Source organism: Suricata suricatta, chromosome 2, assembly GCF_006229205.1.
Source record: "Suricata suricatta isolate VVHF042 chromosome 2, meerkat_22Aug2017_6uvM2_HiC, whole genome shotgun sequence".
Classification (NCBI taxonomy): Eukaryota; Metazoa; Chordata; class Mammalia; order Carnivora; family Herpestidae; genus Suricata; species Suricata suricatta.
In genome coordinates, this window is record NC_043701.1 from 40672583 (window position 1) to 40693722 (window position 21140).

Below are 21140 nucleotides of genomic sequence, written 5' to 3' on the forward strand. Positions count from 1 at the left end.
AAGTACTTGTCGGGGAAATGACCCCTCTATAGCTTATATCTTGTAAGAGAAAGGCACTCAGGTAATGGGTCCCCATTCTTGGGACTGTGTCTGGAAACGACTAGTTCCACCATGGCGGGATCTCAGAAGTTCAGTAATTGCAAACCCCCAAAGCAGATTGTCAGCAATGAGGATAGTCAAAGAGGTATGAGGTTTGTAGGATGTGTGTCTCGCTGAGGCCTTTCCGGCACTACCTATTAAATTAAATAGGTGGCTCAGTTGGTTAAGCATCCGACTTTGGCTCAAGTCATAATCTCACGGTTCATGAGTTCGAGCCCCACATCGGGCTCTGTGCTGACAACTCAGAGCCTAGAGCCTGCTTCTGGTTCTGTGTCCCTCCACCCCACCCCTCCCCTGATCACACACTGTCTCTCTCTCTTTCTCAAAGAATAAACACTTAAAAATTTAAAATAAATCAAATAAGACTATTTTCTAAATGAAAGGAAAAAGCAGGAAAACTAAAGATAAAAACTGGGCTCTTAAAAATAGAATGGTTGATGTTCACTTCTCTTTTGGCATAAAAAAGAAAAAAAGGAGCTTAATTGGCCACAAAAGCAAAAATCTGACTCCTCAGAAGTTCTCTATTCAGACGGACTAGTCAATAGCAGAGATGGTGACAATAAATGATACCCCCCAGGACAGCTTCTTGGACTTTGGTGCGCACAACTCGGTGGGTCTTGTTCGAATGCAGACTGATTCTGGGGGCACCTGAGTGGCTCAGTGAAGTGTCTGACTCTTGATTTCAGCTCAGTTCATAATATCATAGTTTCAAGATCTAGCCCCATGGTGGGCTCCACACTGAAAGCACAGAACCTGCTTGGGATTCTCTCATCTCTCTCTCTCTCTGTCCCTTCCCCTGCTTGTGCGCACTCTCTCTCTCTCAAAAGAAATACATAAACATTAAAAAAAAAAAAAAGAATGCAGACTGATTGTGGGTGTGGAGGCTAAGGTTCTGCCTTTCTAACAAGCTTCCAACGTCGCTGATCTATGGATCATAGTTGGAGTAGCAAAGCTCTACTTTTCTTGGTGGTTCTTTAACTGATCCAGGTGGATGAGAATCCAAATGTCACGAGACTCTCTTATCCAGCATATGAATCGGGCCAATCTTGCTGCACAAAGTGGTACTATATGGCAGGTAATATACCATGTGTCACTCAAAATGCCATTGACTATCAAGATCGTGTCAACCTGTTGCTTCTGCACTTTTCCCAAAATGTTTCCCCCTTGGGGGTGTGCCTGGGTGGCTCAGTCAGTTAGGCGTCCCACTTCAGCTCAGATCATGATCTCATGGTTCATGGGTTCGAGCCCCACATGGGACTCTGCGCTGACAGCACAGAGCCTGGAGCCTGCTTCAGATTCTGTGCCTCCTCCTCTCTGCCCTCCTTGGCTGGCACTCTCTCTCTCTCTCTCTCTCTCTCTCTCAAAATACATAAACTTACAATGTTTCTTTCCTATTTGTCTGGCATATAGGAAGCTCAACGGAAGCCTGTAGTATAAATGAATAATGAATTAACGAACAAAGGAAAGAGGGAAGGAAGAAGGACACTAAGTGAACTTGGCTCTCACCGGCCTCTCGGTATATTTGGACCATCTTGTAAATCTCTCTACTTGTCATGTATGGAGATAGGGGAACAATTCAAAACCAGCAGCAGGCTTGGTGAGAAACAGGGAGGAGGAGGAGACGGGGAAATTGCATGTGTTTTTTGGGCACTAACTTTTGGGGCTCACTGAGTGCCGGGCACAAAGTTACATCCTTTACGTTGACTTAACTTCATCTTCTCAAACCCTCCGTGAACTGGGGTTTATAAATATTTCCATTTGACAGACTGGGAAACTGAAGCACAGAGAGGGTAACTAACCCAAGATACCCCAGTGAGGAAGGAAAGGACAGGCTCTGGGCCCAGGCTGCTGAAGCTCCACAGTCTACAGCCCACTCCATAGCGGCCTCAACACTGAGGGCAGCCTCAGGGCAGCACAGCCACCCCGCTCTTCTCTGCTAGATTCCACAAGCAGTTAGCACCCCAAACTGGCTTGCCTGTGCGGCTTCTCCAAATTGAATATTAACACAGCATTAAAGGCCTAATCGTTGCCTGTGTTTTTATTATACTGATGCACCTTAGCGCATGGACTCCGTATGTTTATGAGCTTTGTCTGATGGTTTCTGCAGTTTCTCTAATTGAAGAGTAAAGCAAACAACCAAACAAAAAACTGCAGAGAATACTGAGAAGAAAACTTTTTTGGAGAGAGGACTTCTTCAAGGTTTCAAGAACACACAAAGAGTCTTCATATATTCCTTCAGCCGGAAGGGCCAACCGTCAGCACTCTGCCCCATGTGCTTCATCATTTATGCTTGCTCTCTCTCCCTCTGGCTCACATATGTGTACATAGATCTCCACTATTTTTTCTAAATCATTGGAGAACAAGTTATAAACAGCATGCCCCTTGATTCCTAAATACACCAGTGTAGAATTCCTGAGAATAAATCCATTCTCTTACACGGTCTGGTCATCGACTCCAGGGAGAGTTCACGTTGCTATGATACTTTAATCTAATCTACAATCCACATCCAACATTGTCATTTGGCCCAAGGATGCCTTTTAGAGCTGAACCTCCTACGTTTTAATGGCTGGATGTCTATTAAGAATTAATACAAGTAATTAAGAATTAATATGAGTCGAGTGCTTTGGCATTTAGAAAGCCTTTCTACTACACTAACTCATTTGGTTCTCATGTTGCCTCTCTGAGGTCAGGCAGGCAGCATTATCCTCGCTTTACCTGTGATGAGAATGAGGTGAAGGAACATCACATTCGGAGCCAGAGCTCAGCACCCCTCCCCTCACATCATCGCTTGGTGCTATATCCTATGTAAATCCTACAAATACAATAATATTGCTTGACTGTTTATAACTTTAACCATTTTCTTTTATGTTAACGTTGTAGATTCTAATTACCCCTATAGCCACATACTCAGGAAGAGTCTGAGGTACCCCAGGACAGCACCTTGGTACCAGCTGGGAGGCCCATGGGCTGGCTCTTGGCCTTGCCCCGTCTGTTTTCCAGAGCCTACCCCACCAGGCACGTAGAACTTGACCTCAGAACTGGCAAAGGATCCCCAGATATGTGCCTGACTGGATCACAGAAAGCTGAGACACTGGATATCTCTTCCAGAACACAGTGAAACATTAGTTCGAGGTGGAGAGGGCGTTTCCTAATCTTCACAAATAGCCTACAAAGGGGACTTGAACTTGCCCGCTGAAAAGAAAAAGCACTGATTTCAGAAATGGAACTATGAGGTTCAAATCGTTATTTAGCCACGTAGCTAATTTTAGCTGGGCAAGTTACCTGACTTCACTGGGCCCCCGTCTCTCATCCATAAGCCCAGATAGTAACAAGCATACCCAGAAATGGAGTGCGGCGGCCAGCACGGAGTCTGGCCCAGTGCATGGTGCTAGGAGGAACAGAAAGGCTGCCCCCAGAGCATGGCGAGCCTCTGCCATCACGCAGCCCTAAAGGAGCCGAGCTTGGCTGAGTTTGTAACAGGATATGAGCAATGTGCGCAGTTTTGAGGAAATTTTTGCATGGTTAACTGACTGTTAAGAACACCAAGTAACAGACCCACTCTGCACAAAGTGCTGTCTCTGGTGACAGGGAGCTGAGCTGAATTTTCCCTGCGTGTGGCACTCTGCTCTAAGTGTGTGAATGTGGGGTAGAAAGAACAAAGTCTTTACCTTTTCCAGGGCCTCTCTGTCAAGTAGTTCCTGCACAGCTAGAAGCTTGATGCTGTAAGAAAAAATTGAAACCACACTTGAAAACAAATCATTTCACATCACTAAGCATCAGCCAAGTCACAAGAGCGAAGGTTTGACATGTCAGCCTGCATTTCTGCTTAGTCCCAACTAAAATAAACCTCTGCTCTGAATTGAAACGACCGTTTCAGAACTATTAAAAATATTTCTAAATTGTACAACTGATTTCATCATATGATCCAGAAATTTCACTTCTGGGCATATTCCCAAAAGAGTTGAAAATAGGAACTAGAACAGATATCTGCACACCCCTGTTCACAGCAGTGTTCTTCACACCGGCCAAAAGGGGAAAACAACTAAAATGTCCATCAAGGGATGCATGGATAAACAAATACAGTACATACATGCAATGGAATTGCTTCTTTGCTTCTTTTTAATGTTCATTCTATTTTTGAGAGACAGTGCAGGCCAGGGAGGGGCAGAAAGATGTGAAACAGGTTCTGTGTGGATAGCAGCAAGCCTAATACAGGGCTCGAACTCACGAACCTCGAGATCACGACCTAAGCTGAAGTAGGACGCTTAACCAACTGAGCCACCCAGGCACATCTACATGCAATGAAATTATTATTCAGCCTTAAAAAGAAGGGAATTCTGGCTCATGCTACAGCGTAGAGGAACCTGAAGACATTATGCTAAATGAAAAGCCAGACACAAAGGACGGGTATTGTATGATTCCACTTATATCAGATACCTAGCGCAGTCAAATTCAAAGAGACAGATAGTGGATGGGGTGCCTGGGTGACTCGGTCGGTTAAGCATCTGACTTCAGCTCAGGTCATGATCTTCATGGTTGGTGAGTTCGAACCCCACGTCGGGCTATGTGCTGACAGCTAGCTCAGAGCATGGAGCCTGCTTCAGATTCTGTGTCTCCCTCTCTCTCTGGCCCTTCCCTGCTTGTGTCTCTCAAAAATAAATAAACATTAAAAAAATAAAAAAAAAAAAGAGACAAAGTGGAATGGTGGTTACCAGGGATGGGGGAGGAAGGAAAGGGGAGCTGCTGTTTAGTGGGTACAGGGTTTCAGTCTGGGATGACCAAAAAGCTATGGAGATCGATGGTGGTGATGGTTGCACACTGCTATAAATGTACTTGACGCCACAGAGATGTGCGCTTATACACGTTAAATTAGTACATTTTATGTTATGTAATTTCACACCAAAAACATCTAAAAATCTTGACAGCGGCTTCATATAAGGAATCAGAACAAATTCAGAGGAATATAAAGAAGAAAACAGTTGCCCATGTTCAGTATTAATCTTCCCTCCACATCCTTTTGATGATAACAAACCAACAGCTAAATCCACTGCTTACAAACATGGCCGGCTCCGCTGCTCATCTGTTCCCCACGCAGTGGCCAAGCCCCACAGTGTGTGGTGACCGAGGGCATACAAGGACCGGGGCATGCTCCCTGCCCAGGAGCAGCTCACAGCCTCTTGGATGCCACAGACCTCAGTCAGAATACAATGTGCAGGGTGCCAAGTGGACGGGCCACGGTGCAGAGAGAAGCCTGGCCTGGCAGAGAACAAGGAAGGCTTCCCAGAGGAAGGTCCGGGCTAGCCTTGAGTGGGGAGAAAGGTGACCCGCAGAGGGACAGCAGAGGCAAAGGCACCAAGCGAAGACTAGGGGTGTGGAGTGCACACAACCCACCAGTTTCCAGTTTAGGGGCCAGAGCCCAGACTGTAGCCAGCAACTGAGATGAGAGAGTTCAGAAGCAGATGCAGGCTTTACAGGGAAGATATCTTCCCCTCATGACGTGCTGCTTTTGACGTGTCTATGGACACAAGGCTGTGGACATCAGCACATGGAAGGAAGCACGAGAGCTCACGGAGACTGTTCTAGAAGTGGACCAGCCCCTGGAGGTACATGACGCTCTCTCCCCACAGAGCTTATGTTTTTATGGTCGCTGGCCACTGTGTTCTCTACCTCCAGCCAAGAATTATTTTTTTTTAATTTTTTGACATTTATTCATTTTTGAAAGCATATAAGTGGGAGGAGGGCCAGAGAGAGAAGGAGACACAGACTCTGAAGCAGGCTCCAGGTTCTGAGCTGTCAGCACAGAGCCCCATGCAGGGCTCAAACTCACGAACTTCGAGATCATGACCTGAGCTGAAGTCGGATGCTTAACCAGCCGAGCCACCCAGGCACTTCCAGAATTCACTATGGTATCTCCATATGACTAAGCAAGCACATCTAAACTAATGCAATGGTTTACCTAAAAGCAACTCCAAGAAGCACAATAAAAGTTTTAAAGCTTACAAGACACTCTGACCACTGCTAACAGTTTAGTAAATATTGGCACTCAGAGGGTTCTGGGCATGCCCCCTGCTCCAATCACACTGACTCTCCCTCATCTCTTGGACGTTGGTTTTGTTGTTTGTCTCGCTTTGGACTTGCACAACATTGATGCTGGCATATTGTGCCATTCCAGGCCAGATGTGAATGCCACATCCTCTAAGCAGCATTTCTGGGCACTGAGGTCAAGCAGTGTCCCCAATCGTCACATTTTATTGTCCTCAGTGCACTTGTTGACCCCTTAAAGCATTTATTTCTTGGGGTGCTTTTGCTTGTCTCTTCCCAAGCAGCATTGAAACTCCTGGTACCTGGGCGCTTGAGGGTCTTCTCACCACCACATTTACAATGTCTACACCGGGCACATGGAAGCACTCATGGAGCATTTACTGACCGACTGGCAAGGCCCAGTTGATATCACAGCTGACCCATTCCAGCTCGGATCTACTGGCCGGGCCTCAGTTTCTCACACTGAAACAGAATGCCTCCAACAAGATGACTGTGTATGTTTTCCCTTGGTGACAGGCACAGCATGCCTGTGCAAATGCCTGCCATTAATGGGACATGCCCAGTGGCTGGTCAAAGCCACTGGCTACTCCTCAGCACATTCTGATTCCCAACACACGAATCTAAATTCCAGGCCACCAATTTGGATGGCAGCTTATGTCCTACATTAAGGGTTAGCTCAAATTTCAGAAGCTTAAATTGCTTCTGAAATAACCACTGGAAAATATTTATAGCAGAGGAAATTTTTCAGTAGTGTCTTGTTCCTGCCCCTGTCCATGGCCATGAAGCCCAATTCCAGATCAGATATCAGAAGTCCACCGAGTAGAGGAAAGGTTTAAATGCTGTTAAGATCTTCGGCTCTCTTTTCCTCTCTGCTTGCAAAGATAGTGCACTCAAGCCACTGTTGAATGTGAGCTGAAAAATCAAGTTTCAGGCTCTAAAGGAAAATGAAATTAAGACAATAGGAGTTCCCAGGTGGCTCAGTCAGTTGAGTGTCCGACTCTCGATTTGGGCTCAGGTCATGATCACAGGGTCATGGATCAAGCCTTGCGTTGGGTTCTGCAATGAGTGCAGAGCCTGCTTAAGATTCTCTCTCTCCGTCTGCCCCTCCCCCTGCCTCTCTCTCTCAAAAAAAAAAAAATCAATGGACTCTCATTTAAGTCAAAGGCTGAAGGATTCTTGTTCTCATTGCCTTACTTTGCTCTTGAATGGGGATGGCAAATACAGGGCATGCCTATCTATCACCATTCTCTAGACTTCTCCACCTCTTTCCAAAAACTCCCCCTCATTTCACTTAGATACAGGTTCAGGATCCTTCCCAACACTCCAGTGAGACACAACCAATCTACTGAGGTTGGCACATGAGGTTAAACTGATTTAACATCTACTCTAAAAACTAGTACCAAAGAGTATTAACATATGTAGAGGTCAGGAAAATGAGAGGGGCATTCTCACGCTACCAGAACGCAGCAACGTGAGGTGAGATTGCTTTAGGGGCAGGGGAAGAAAAGATGGAGAGAAGGTGAAAAGACACTCAAATCTACATGGCTTGAGTTTCAAAATGAAAACAACACATGCTAGTTAGTGACTGCTATAGCGGCTCATAACATGGGATTTCTTCAAGGAGCTGTGGGGTTTTTTCCTCCTTAAAGATGTTGTCTTTAAGAGAAAATGAGATGCTTCCTGTTATATAACTATTCGTAATGTGTTTTCTTACTTTATTGGAAACTCTCCAAGTTTGGGGTATTTATTTCAGTATTTATGGTATCAGATTCTTCTAACACATCAGATAGTCCCTGGAATGAAATATCATTCATACAAGGGAGCAACAAACCCTTTTACCAAATCCTCCAACTGACACCTCTCATTTCTTAGCCTCCTCTCTGTTTGTTTAAAAAAATTTTAATGTTTATTTATTTTTGAGAGGGGGTGAGGGACAGAGAAAGCAAAGGAGACACAGAATCCGATGCAGGCTCCAGGTTCCCAAGCTGTCAGCACAGAGCTGGGCTCTAACCCATGAACTGCAAGATCATGACCTGAGCTGAAGTCAGATGCTTAACTGACTGAGCCAGCCAGGCACACCTCTCAGTCTCTTTTATTCCTCCTTCCCTCTCTCCCTTCTTCTTCCTCTCCCTCCTTCTGTCCTTTTGTTAATTCCACAAAGGTATATTGAATACCTCCTGTTCTTCAGAAACTGCCAGGCACCAGGGTGACAGAGATGAACACATACTGTCCCTGCACTCCAGGAGGCTAAGATTCTGCTTGGGGATGGGCTGGAGAGGTGTGTCCCTGAGTCCCTCCTGCTTCTGTGGCCCGGCAGAGCTGGACCAAAGAGGACATATCTGTTGGGTGACCCGGGGCCTGGCCAGCATCCTCTGAAAACAGCTCCCATCTGATGAAATGACATACAATTTCTTTTTCTGTACTCCCTTGAGAACAGAAGCAAATAACAAAAGCAGCTGGAAGGGGCGATTTCCTTATAAAAATGACAACTTTAAGGACAAGTTCTGAAGTCGAAATGGACAATACTTAGATAGACCTAGAATGCACGCGAATGATGCTTGTTTAACTAAACTATAAGGAGGGAAGGTAGTTGAGGGTAGAGGTCTTATTCAGCTGTGTAGAGCCTGGTACAGTGAGGTCTATTAAGGAACTAGAGGTGGTGATGAGGAAAGTCCCAGGCAGACACCAAAAGCAGGGAAATAGCATTCATACAAGGGAGCAACAAACCCTTTTACCAAATCCTTTCTCTGAAGATTTTGGCACTGAGTTTCCTCTGCATTTATGAAATGACACATTATAGAGCATGAAACATAGCAGCATTCAATAACTGCATAAAAGGTGGATATATAATGTGGTGGAGCCATCCACCCACCACATGGATAAAATAGTTAAGGGTTATGAGCTGTGCACCAGGCACTACTGGGTGCTGGGATTCCGTGATGAGCAAACACAGCCTCTGCCTTCAAACTCCTGAGTGTAACAGAGGAACCAGGCATGACACCGGCCATGAGATGAGTGCTCTCAAGAGGCAAACACAGGACGCCATAAGGTCCTTTGGAAGGGCCTTACGCAAAGCTGGCAGGTTCCTGGTAAGTGACTTCTAGGCCAACACCTACTGGCTTGCAAGGCAGCGAGGTTGAGTGAGAAGAAAAGCATGAGCCAAGGGACCAGGGTACAGAGTGAACATGGCCCGTCCCCAGGACTGAACCCAGACCAGGTGACACAGGGGCTTGGAGGTGCTGAAAGATGATTCTGCAGAAATAGGTGAGGCCAGGCCTGCTTATAGGGCTTATTAAGCCATATTAAAGAGTTTGGACTGTACTTTTAAAAAAAAATTTATTTATTCTGAGAGAGAGGGGGAGACAGAGTGCAAACAGAGGAGAGGCAGAGGGAGAGAGAAATCCAAGCAGCCTCCATGCTTGGCACAGAGCCTGACTTGGGCCTTGATCCGACCAATGTGAGATCACCACCTGAGCCAATATCAAGAGTCAGATGCTTAACTGACTGAGCCAACTGCCCCTGGACTATACCTTGAGGGCAAGCAGTAGCTAGGCATGAGCTAGAACAGTGGTGTGATAGAGGGCCCTAGACACTCAAGATGCCCAATAAAGGTATAAAAATGGATCTGGGGTGAACACCATGGGGTCAGGTTGGGGTGGGGACAGGAGTAGAGGCAGTGAGGCCTGAGCACCCAGCATACCAGCCCAAACTGTCTCTGGGACAGGAGCCAGACAAGTGAAGGAGGGAACTCCACCTGCGTCTTCAGCATCTGAATCTCTATGACAGCAGAAAGGACAATGCTGGCAGCCTTCCAACAAGGGACAGGGGTCCCAAGAGCAGAATCTGGAGAGAAGGTGGAATTGCAGCCAGTGGCCACGGGTGATGACGACTCACTATCCACATGTCCTCACACAGGACATGGAGGCCACTTAGGAACAGAAACTACTATGTCAACTCAGTTGTCTGAATGCTTCTCCTTTTTCTTTGAAGCAAGGCACTACATTAACTTCCCCTGAACAAAGTAAGGAAGAGTTCTCTCTTGGTCATCAAATTTTAGAAGATGCCATGGATGTTAGATGCAGACCAGTTTTCCCTAATGCTTTACTTTGTTCCACCATTAGCTCAGGTCTGGACAAACATGGTGGATATCAGCCTCTGGATATTAGTGAGAACACGCCACAGAGAGAAGGCAGGCTCCCAGAGAAGGCACTCCTTTTCTCAGACATGTCCTCTTCAGCATCTCCTCCTGTTGCTGCCAAACACGTGTTCGCCATGTCATCCTTCCTTTCCAAAGCCAGGCGCTGAACTAGAATGTCAGCACCAGAATAATCTGCATGGTATTTAGCTTGGGTAGCTGTTCTTGGCAGGTCTGAAAAAACTGGTCTGCCAAACAGTGGTCAGGAAACTTCCCTGATGACAGTCCCATGGTTTTTGTTCTATTTAGGTTTTCAGCTGCTTGAATCAATTATGATAATTTCTATTTCTTAGAAATTTCTTAGAAAATTGACCAATCCATTCAGATTTTCAAATTTGGAGCACAGAATGGTACTAACAATCATTTTAAACTTAAAAACAACCTCTGCTTCTGTGATTATGTCCTCTTCCTGGTTCTTTATTTTTTTAAATGTTTTATTTATTTTTGGGAGAGAAAGAGAGAGAGAAAGTGCGAGTGGAGGAGGGTCAGAGAGAGCGAGACACACACAGAATCCAAAGAAAGGCTCCAGGCTCTGAGCTAGCTGTCAGCACAGAGCCCGACCTGGGGCTCAAACCCACAAACCATGAGATCATGACTTGAGCCGAAGTTGGAAGCTCAACCAACTGAGCCACCCAGGCACCCCATCTCTTCCTGGTTCTTTAATGCGTGTAGATATTTTTTCTCACTTAAAAAATTAGATTTGTGAGAAATCAGTCTACTTTGTCGGTCTTCTGGAAAAAAATAGCTCCAGGATTCATCAATTCTACCATTTTTTTCCCTAAGTAGGTCAGCCTTTACTTTCACTAATTCCTTTCTTCAAATTTCTACTGTTTTCTTTTGTGTCTCTATTTACCCTCTTGAGTGGGGTATTCATTATTTAGATTTCGTATATAGAAAGCCATGAATTTTTCTCTATGTAAATATTCATCTTTGTTTCGAATTTTATTATGTAGCTTCCTTGTTGCCTTCCACCAAGTCTGTGGTTGTAATTTTGTTCTCTTATTGGAGCCCACAACTCTTTGGATTCTGTTTTTCTATCTCTAAGTAACTGGGTTTCAAATTTTATAATTTTGTATTTTCTATAATTCTAGTGCACTGAAGTTAAAGGAAACACCCTGTACATTTTCTGCTTTTTAAAACCTCTTGATAATTTTTTCAGGGTCTATTTAATGGTCCTTTTTTACTTCCTAGGGTTTGAGTAGTTCTAGAACCTTTTTTTAATCTCTCAGTGTGTACCTTTAAGTTTTCATATTAGTGTAGGGGGTTAGGGAAGGGCTCTACAGTCAGTTGGCCTGAGGTTCAAGCTTAAGGAACTTTAAGAAAGTGAGTGGGAGGCAGGGAAGGGATCTGGCATCCACCCCTGTGACCTTGACCGGAGATGACACAGGAGAAGTACTTGGCACACTGCTTAGGTCAGAGTAAACTACCACAATGGTGGATATCGGTACTAATATTATTCAGAGCCTTTAGCTATTAACTTCTCTAAAGATCAAAATAAAGAAAAAAACAGCTTTTTGTGCTACCAACTTATTTTCGGACAAGCAGCACAACAAACCTTTATCTCCTGCTCTCCTTTTGATCTCTTTTAATAATACACTATGGTTTACATCCTGGACATAGTCACCTAGTACTTGTTCCATTCTATAGCTTGTCTTAAGAACAATTTCTGACACTCGTATTGCTTGATTTACCAAAGTTAAAATAAAAATTTAAATTGCTCTCTACATCTACTGGTTCCTGGGCTTGCCTACCTCTTCTTGAGCAGTATTTTGTTTTATCTCTTGAATGTCTACAACATATCTTTAAAGTAAATTTTAAAGTAAGGAACATGTAGGGGCACCTGGGTGGCTCATTCGATTGAGTGTCTGGCTCTTGATTTTGGCTCAGGTCATGATCCCAGGGTCATGGATTGTGCTCTGCATGTGTTGGGCTCTGCAGTGAGCGTGGAGCCTGCTTGGAACTCTCTCTCTCTCTCCCTCTCTCTCTCTCTCTCTCTCTCTCTCTCTCTCTCTCTCCCTCTGCACCTCTCCCTCACACATGCTCTTCCCTCTCTCTAAAATAAAAAAATAATTTAAAAAAATAATAAGGGAACATGTTTATATGTTTTGCCAAGCCCCTGCATGTCTGAGAACGTCTTTCTAATCGGCTTCATACAGAAAAGACAACTCAGCTGAGTGTGAAATTGTTGGGTAACAATATACTTCCCCAAATTGCATAGATGGTTTGCAAACTTACTTGATAATCAAAAGAACTTTTAATGTGTCCTATTTACAGACCCCACTGAGGGAGGAGTGGCATAGGGGCTGGGAAAACATCTGAATTAAAAACAAGAAAAAACAAAACTCTCAGGTGTTCTAATCTTCCAACAACTTCCATAGACATAGACTCTCTATTATAAAGAACAAGCCTAAAGTCAATATGATTTTTGTTACTCTTTTCCCTGTTTGGATTCTTACTAATTCTCTCCCGCCGCCCGCCCCCGCCATTCTTGTTATTCCCTGTTTCCCAGGCTATGCCCGGATGTGGGCCTCTTTTCAGAATGTGGTGAGTGAGCGCCTAATACTCACACCCCGTCTCTGTGCAGCTCAGGGAGGTAGCTGAGGCCAATCACTGATCTCAGTAATCACCAACACCAACAATCTGAATATGAGCGACCAAACCTGTCTTCCACATCTATAATCTTGTCTCTTATTTTTCTCTTTCTCTCTTGTATTTTCCAGAACCATTTCTCAAAGTTCTTTTCCCCCGAAATTCACATCACTGATTTGATTTCCCATAGCATTTGTATTAGTTTTCTGGGGCTGCTCTAACAAATTGTCACAAAGCTGGTGACTTCATGCCACACAAATTTCTTCTCTCACCGTTCTGGAGGCCAGAAATCTCAAATCAGGATTGCTGAGCAGAAATCGAGGGGTCAGAGCAGCCGTAATCCCTCTGGGGGCTCTAGAGGGGAATGTGTTCTTTTGCTCTTCCAGCTTCTGATGGCTGCCAGCGTCCTGTGACGTGTCTCCATCTTCATGATCACAATGCCTTCTCTTCTATCAAATCTCCCCCTGCTTATCTATTAAGGACACGTGTGACTGCACTCAGGACAATTCAATACAATCTCCCCATCTTTCAAGCTCCTCAACTTAATAACATCTGCAAAGTCTTTGTTTGCCCTGTAAGGTAATAACATTCACAGGTTCCAGGAATTAGGATACGGACATCTTTTTGGAGTCATTATGCAGCCTACGACGCATTCATACTCTTTATACTCCTGCTACTTTGGGGTTTTGGTTTGTTGTTGGATTTTGTTTCCTCACAACCCTTTCCTTATTTACTCAATCTCTTTTTAAAATTTTATTTCTGTTGTCCTTTTCTGTCAACACATTCTTTCCTTATGTTTTTCTGTCCCTGTTTGAGAGAGGCCATGTCCTTTTGGAGTATGCTGAGGATGCCACACACTTCCCCCAAATTGTCTTTTGCGGCCTACTATAGATGATTTCCTGGGTCTTCTGAAGCTGCTGGCTTTATTCTGTTCTGCAGGAACAGAATACTCATCCTTAAATGAGGAGAAGTTTGTCCTTACCAATGACTGAGTTTCAACAGACATTACAGGCAGACTGACGACAGTTCCGTCTTCTGGCCACCTGTGTCAAGGACGGATCCCTCCTCAGACCTGCTCTGGGAGGGGACTGGCTGAGGGCACAGCTCCCAGCCGACTCAGAACCTTCCCTCTAGTGAGGCTCACCTCCTCCTCTGAGACTCTGAATCAAGTCAGGATAGGGAGCATCCCGGCTGCCAGCTGGTACAGCTGTCAGGGCACCCTGCCTGTAGCACTTTGCTTTTTGGGGGTAGATTTACTAGAATGCACTGAAATAATGCCAGTTTCCCCCTATTTCCCATCTGGGTATAGTGATGTTTTCTTTCTCTACTTGGCCATGGGGAAAAACCCAAAGAGACGGCTCTATACAGGCCCACATCTGAGGCCAGTAGCTGAGGAGAGAAAAGAAAGGCTCGTCAGTTGGAATTTGCTTTGAGTGCATGAGTCGGGAACTAATGATGAAAAGGGTATAAATTACTTCCTTGGGTTTTTTCAGGCAAGGGTAGAGGAGGGTGGTGGTGAGGTGGGGTCTCCTCTTGGTGGCCCTTTGCATCATGAGTGATGTCCCGGAAAGGCTCCCTGAGACCAGCACTGTCTGCCTCCTCACTGTCATGGGTTGACACCTCTGAGATTCCGCCATTTGTCGGTCCTTCTCAGTTTTTGCTGGCCTGCGAATTTTTGTTGTTTTTCTGTGTCATCATGGGTATCTCAGCCAAACCTTCCAGAAATGGGGTCTCAGAGGGCAGGATAATGTCTAGTCTCTTGTTTGTAGCAATTGGCTTGTTCAGTAAATGGAAAGACTGGCTCTGCCTCCGACTGCAGGGTTCTTCATGCCCCACTTGGGGAAAAGTACTCAAAAGAGAATCCATCGCCCTCAGTCAGATCTGGCTCTTGAGGGCTTCCAGGGCTTCAGGGTCCAGGGCTCCTGTGTACCTGACAGGGTTCCCACAGGGTAGAATCAGGATAGTACCTTCTGGAAATCTCTTCAAGCACTAACCGGTGGGATAGCCAGAAGTGAGGAAGCCTGATTTTAACTAAAAACAGCTGCAGATGACCAGACCCAAGACTGGACAAGCTAACAGTGGAAGTGAGGTTGGTTCCCAACTGGAGACTGGGAATCACTTTTTCACACCTGCACTTTTTTCTCAGCAACAAACTGACTACTTAATGCCACTTTTTAAAAGGTTGAAACATTTAACCTAATCTAAGGTCTGAAGCCCCACCAGAGAGCCCATTAGAAAGTTAATAGCATGGTTTCCCTGCAGGAGAAATAGCTACAGCAGACTGGGCAATTTTATTCATGGGGAATTTGGAAAAAAAAGACAGAGGAACAGACTGAAATGCTGACAGAACCAATGAACAGGAGAAAAAGGATGTCGTTAATGGAGTGCCTTCGAAACGTCAGGTACGGTGCTAAGCCTTTATTACATTATTTGCCTTAGACCTCAAAGTTTCTCCTGGTAGCCATAGCTTAACTAACTGCAGATTCAAAGCTAACGAGTATTCAGGGATTGATTTGATGACTTGTAATGCTACAATATTATTTTTTCTTACTCCTGGTTTTGGGATGTTTTACCCTCAACTGAAGACACAAGAGATTTCAACTCCTATTTTATAGCTTCAGTGTCTTTATAGATTCAGTGTCTTGTGAAAAAATCCACACAAGGGCAGGGAATTGCACCCAGGTCTGTATGATTTAAATGTGCTTGCTAATATCCCCAGAGGCAAGGGAATCAAGAACAAAAATGAACTACAGGGACCTCATCAAGATAAAAAGCTTCTGCAAGGCAAAGGAAACAGTAAAAAAAAAACCAACAGGCAACCAACAGAATGGGAAAAGATAGTGGCAAATGGCATATCAGATAAAGGGCTAGTATCCAAAATCTACAAGGAGCTCACTAAATTCCATACACGAAAAATGAATAACCCAGTGAAGAAATGGGCAGAAGACCTGAATAGACACTTCTCCAAAGAGGACATCCAGATGGCCAACAGGCACATGAAACGATGCTCAGCGTCACTCATCATAAGGGAAATACAAATCAAAACCACACTGAGATACCATCTCACACCGGTCAGTGTTGCTAAAATAAACAAATCAAGAGAATGTAGATGCTAGCAATGATGTGGAGAAACGGGCACCCTCCTACACTGTTGGTGGGAATGTAAGCTGGTGCAGCCACTCTGTAAAACAGTATGGAGGTTCCTCAAAAAACTATCGATAGAATTCCCCTATGACCCAGCAATAGCACTGCTAGGGATTTACCCAAAGGATACAGAAGTGCTGATGCATAGAAGCACATGTACCCCATTGTTCATAGCGGCACTGTCAACAATAGCCAAATCATGGAAAGAGCCCAAATGTCCATCACCTGATGAATGGATCAAGAAGATGTGGTATATATATACAATGGAGTATTACATGGTAATGAGAAAGAATGAAATCTGGCCATTTGTAGGAAAGTGGATGGACCTCGAGGGTGTCATGCTAAGCCAAATAAGTCAGGCAGAGAAGGACAAATACCATATGTTTGCACTCATAGGTCTAACAGGAGAAACCTAATAGAGGACCATAGGGAGAGGAAGGGGGAAAGAGAGCTGTGGAGAGTGAGGGACACAAATCATGAAAGAGTACTGAATACTGAAAACGAACCATGGACTGAAGGGGGAGGGGGAGGGAGTGAAGCGGGTGTTGGTCATGGTGGGGGGGGCACTTGTGGGGGAGAAGCACTGGGTATATTATGGAAACCAATTTGAAAACAAACTATTAAAAAATAAAATAAAATAAAAGTGCTTGCTACTTTTTATTCATTCAGCAAATATTTACTGAGCACCTACTAAGTGCCAGGCATATTTCTGGGCATGAGAGATAGAGCAATGAACAACAACAAAAAAATGAAGCTTCCATTCCGCTGAGGGGTAAGGAGGGGTGGTCTGCTGGCATGTGTTTAGCCATTGGCCCTAGGGGAGTGGGGCCTGGTGACCTGTGGCATTTGCCAATTTCCCTTGTGTAAATACTCCCGTCAGACCCCATTTCAGGCCACCTGACCTGACTAAACACAGAGATGGGAAGGGTGCACCATTTCACACGAGCTCCAGCACACCACTGGTGAGGAGGGATCTGCAACTAACCAAGATTTCTATCATATTTATTATAAATTGAATATATAATAAATTACACAATTATTTAATGTGCCTAGTGGTGATGAGTTTATAAAAATTAAAGTGGGGTAAAGGAGTAGCAAGTGGCCAGTGTGCTGCGAGGAAATCAAGATCACTTATCCCATAAGGTGACTTTGGTCAGAGACTGGATTTTTTCTCATCTGTAAAATCAGGATAATGATTCTAAGTATTTGATGGGGTCACCGTAAGGATTCAATGAAGTGGCACATTGTAACATATTGCCTTCTAGTATAGAAAAGGTACTCAATAAATGATAGCTGTTCATATTTATCTGAATTGAGATGCAGATGACCTAGTACACAATTCTCATCTTCCTTAGAACTGATAAGAATCTAAAGCTTTCATTTCATTCTAAACATCAAACTGGTATTTTAGCCACTCGAACAAGTTCTCAATGATTGACCCACAACCTGGAAATGTCCCCATAAAGATGGGGTGGCTAAGCTCAGATTTAATAATGCTAGGCCCTTTAACACTGCCATTAGGACTTGCAGTATGCCTATTATTCTTACTGAATAATTTGATTAAATTCTTAAAAAAAATTTTTTTTAATGTTTTATTTATTTTTGACACAGAGAGAGACAGAGCATGAGAGGGGGAGGGGCAGAGAGAGAAGGAGACACAGAACCCGAAGCAGGCTCCAGGCTCTGAGCTGTCAGCACAGAGCCTGGCGCGGGGCTCGAACCCACGAACGTGAGATCTGACCTGAGCCAAAGTCGGAGGCTTAACCGACTGAGCCACCCAGGCGCCCCTTGATTAAATTCTTTAACAGCACTGTCATTCCAGACCCACCCAGGCCACTCTCCCTCAAAGTACAAAGGATGCTATCACTCCTCTTGAGCTAAGTAGACCACATAGTTTTGTTCTTCCTCCTCTAAACTGAAAACAAAAAGATAAACAGATAATAAACCAAACATATACTATAGGATTGGTTCTTAAACTTGTTCAAAGCCGTAACAGTCATACATAATGTAAGTCTCTTGACAAAAGGGTAAAGACTAGAATCCCCCAAAGATAAAATTGTATAAAATGTTGAAAAGAGGGGCACGTGGGTGGCTTAGTCAGTTAAGCGTCTGACCTCGGCTCAGGTCATGATCTTACAGTTCGTGGGTTCGAGCCCCGCATCAGGCTCTGTGCTGACAGCTCAGAGCCTGGAGCCTGCTTCAGATTCTGTGCCTCCCTCTCTCTCTGACCCTCCGCTGCTCATGCTGTCTCTCTCTCTCTCTCAAAAATAAATAAAAAAACATTAAAAATTTTTTTAAATGTTGAAAATAAATTAAGTGTTATTTTAAAGAGTGAAACTCTTCCCTCAAACTGAGAAAAATTATCAACTACTTTTATTATTTCTTTAGGAACTGAACTACAGTAGGTTCATTATCAGGATAGAGGATTAAAGGAGAAGGGAAAAACTTTCTTCTTAGCCTGCCGTCTGCCATGCACAGAGCCAGACGCCCCACAGACATCCCCATTTTGTCTGCCATCACAAAGACCCGGCGTCACTAGCTCTGCTTTGGAGCTGTGCTGGAGCAAAGCCATCATTTAAACCCGGGCTCAGGGGCCTGACTGCTACCTCTTGATTTCATTCCAAATTCCCACCCTGCTGTCACATCCAACTGGTTAATGATGGAGCCTTAGAACTTGAATGAGGTTCTTGTTGGCCATTCCTAACCCAAGCGGTTATGATAATGTAGGCCTAGAAGTCCCTAACCCAAAGGAGCTCTCAATTGGTACTGTTCCTTCTCTAATCCAAATGAACTGGGGATTTCTTGGAACTCATACCTTCCTCCTTAATTTTTTTCAATGCACTTTCACCCAAGAAGGAGCTAACTGCCCAAGGCCAATCAAAAAATGCTGCAGAAATCATCTGAGGATAAGATTTCCTTCAGAAAGAAGTACTTTTCACCACATTCCTCTCCAGTTGCTTTTCCTGACTCCTCTTTGGTTGCTCGTTGGCTTTCACTGGTTGCTTTTCACCTTCGTAAAAGCAAAAACCAGATCAAATAAGTTTCCTACAGTCTTCCCCTAGTGGCTCCTTTCAGAAGCATGTCTGATATACTTCAAAGGGTGATCTTGTCTTATTTTCCTATCTTTCCTTTCCATTCACAAAGCTTCCTTCCAACATTTTAATTTTTTTAATGTTTTATTTTTGAGAGAGAGACAGAGAGACAGAGTGCAAGTGGAGCAAGCACAAAGAGTGAGGGAGACACAGAATCCGAAGCAGGCTCCAGGCTCTGAGCTGACAGCCCAGAGCTGATGTGGGGGTCGAACCCATAAACCGTGAGATCATGACCTCAGCCAAAGTCAGATGCTTAACTGACTGAGCCACCCAGGTGCCCCATAATCTTTTGCATTATATTTAATTCCTATGTGTGTCAAATCCTGTGAGAATGGAAGTAAGCAATACATTCACGCACACACACACACATACACATACACACACACACACACTTTTTTTTAAATGAGTGCTGGCTAGCTATCATGTCAATAATTATTGGTTTTGGGGGTTTTTTTGGGTCCCCGCCATTTTTGTATTTTGGGATTGATGGGGGATTCCTTGTTATCTAGTTTTTTCTGTAAATGCCCACAGTTTAGGTTTTTGCCAACAAGTTGTTCTTTTTGCTCCCCATATTTTCATTATGAAAATTTTCAGACCTTCAGGAAAATTCAGAGAACTCTACAGTAAACATCTACCACCCACATTTTATAATTGTTAGCATTTTCACTCTATTTGCTTTATCACACCATCTGCCCTTCTAACCATCCACCCACCCATCTTTTCTTGTTTTTTTAAATACATTTCAAAGTAAAGCTACAATCCTGTGATCTGTCTGGTATTTCACACAAATGCTGACTTCAAAGTAATTCCTCTCATTTTCATCTGAGCCACTCCCTGTAGACTCCTAGAGCCCAGTGTGAAAGCCCACCCTCTGACTCTACTGAAGATCTTTTGGTATGAAGGCCTTTCTCAATGCTCTCCTGGAAGCTTTCATTAACCACAGCCCCTCTGACCTTAGCCTAAATCACCACTCTCCCCCCATAGCTTCAACTCCTCCACTTTTAATGTTTCCATCAAGCCACCATGAAATGAATATTTCTAAAGCTCAACTTTACATTTGATCACATATTTTCAGCCAAGAGAAGAGTGGTATCTTCACATAGTACTCAGTATAAACAATCCCTCTTGGGGTACTTCAAATCCAAAGGGCACGGGCTTTTCTCATGGCCATGTCAGCCCACTGCCCGTGACTTAGAAACCACCAGAGTGCCATGTATGCCCAAGGAGGCTCATTGCTGCTGCTTTCAGCTATGCACTGGCATCGTCATCAGAGCTTAGTTACTGGGGGAAAAAGAGTGATTAACTGAATGTGCAAGAGAAAAAAAATTCCACATACTAGAAATTAGAAAATTATCTAACACAATGCAGGGTCTGTGATTCTATCTTAAGGCTCCAGCCAAAATTTTTCATCTGGCTTCATTGTTGACCTTTCACCTCTTAGCAAGGCTTGTCTTCCTTTTAGGCCAGACAAAATTCACCCCTGGGTTTTGTCAGAAGCAGTGGCCTCATTAATCAGCTTAAAAAGCAAACGTTCATCCCTCCTTGTAATGCAAACCAGCCAGTAAGATTCTCTGGGCAGGCAACTGTTTAAAGCAGCAATTATGAAGGCATATTTCGAAGGAATCTTTTCTTTTTTTAAAGAAGTCATTTACAAAGCACATATTTATTGAGAAAATTTAGAAGATACAAAAAGAGAGAGAGAGAGAGAAGAAACAATAATCTTGTTACTTAGGAACTATCATTAATTTCTTCATGTACATCCCTTTAGACTTGAAAAAAATGAATATATACATTTTGTGAAATTGGAACTATATTGTACATGCTGTTTTGATTGTTTTTAATTACTATTAAGTTATAAATTATTATCATTATTATTAATTGCCATGATCCCAAGTCATTAAGTATTATCTGATGTGATTTTAATAGACATATAAAGAGATATAAATATATATGCTATATTTAATAATTCTTTTTGGATA

The 21140-nt window shown here is 43.8% G+C and overlaps 1 protein-coding gene across 4 annotated transcripts in view; it reads right to left on the minus strand.

Moving 5' to 3' along the window:
- EEPD1 (endonuclease/exonuclease/phosphatase family domain containing 1) overlaps nt 1-21140 on the minus strand; it is a 113993-nt gene that overhangs the window by 37544 nt on the left and 55309 nt on the right. For all 4 annotated transcript variants that reach the window (XM_029925096.1, XM_029925079.1, XM_029925087.1 and 1 more), the window contains exon 3: nt 3768-3819. In XM_029925096.1, coding sequence (XP_029780956.1) covers nt 3768-3819 — 52 coding nt within the window. The remainder of the gene's footprint in view (nt 1-3767; nt 3820-21140) is intronic.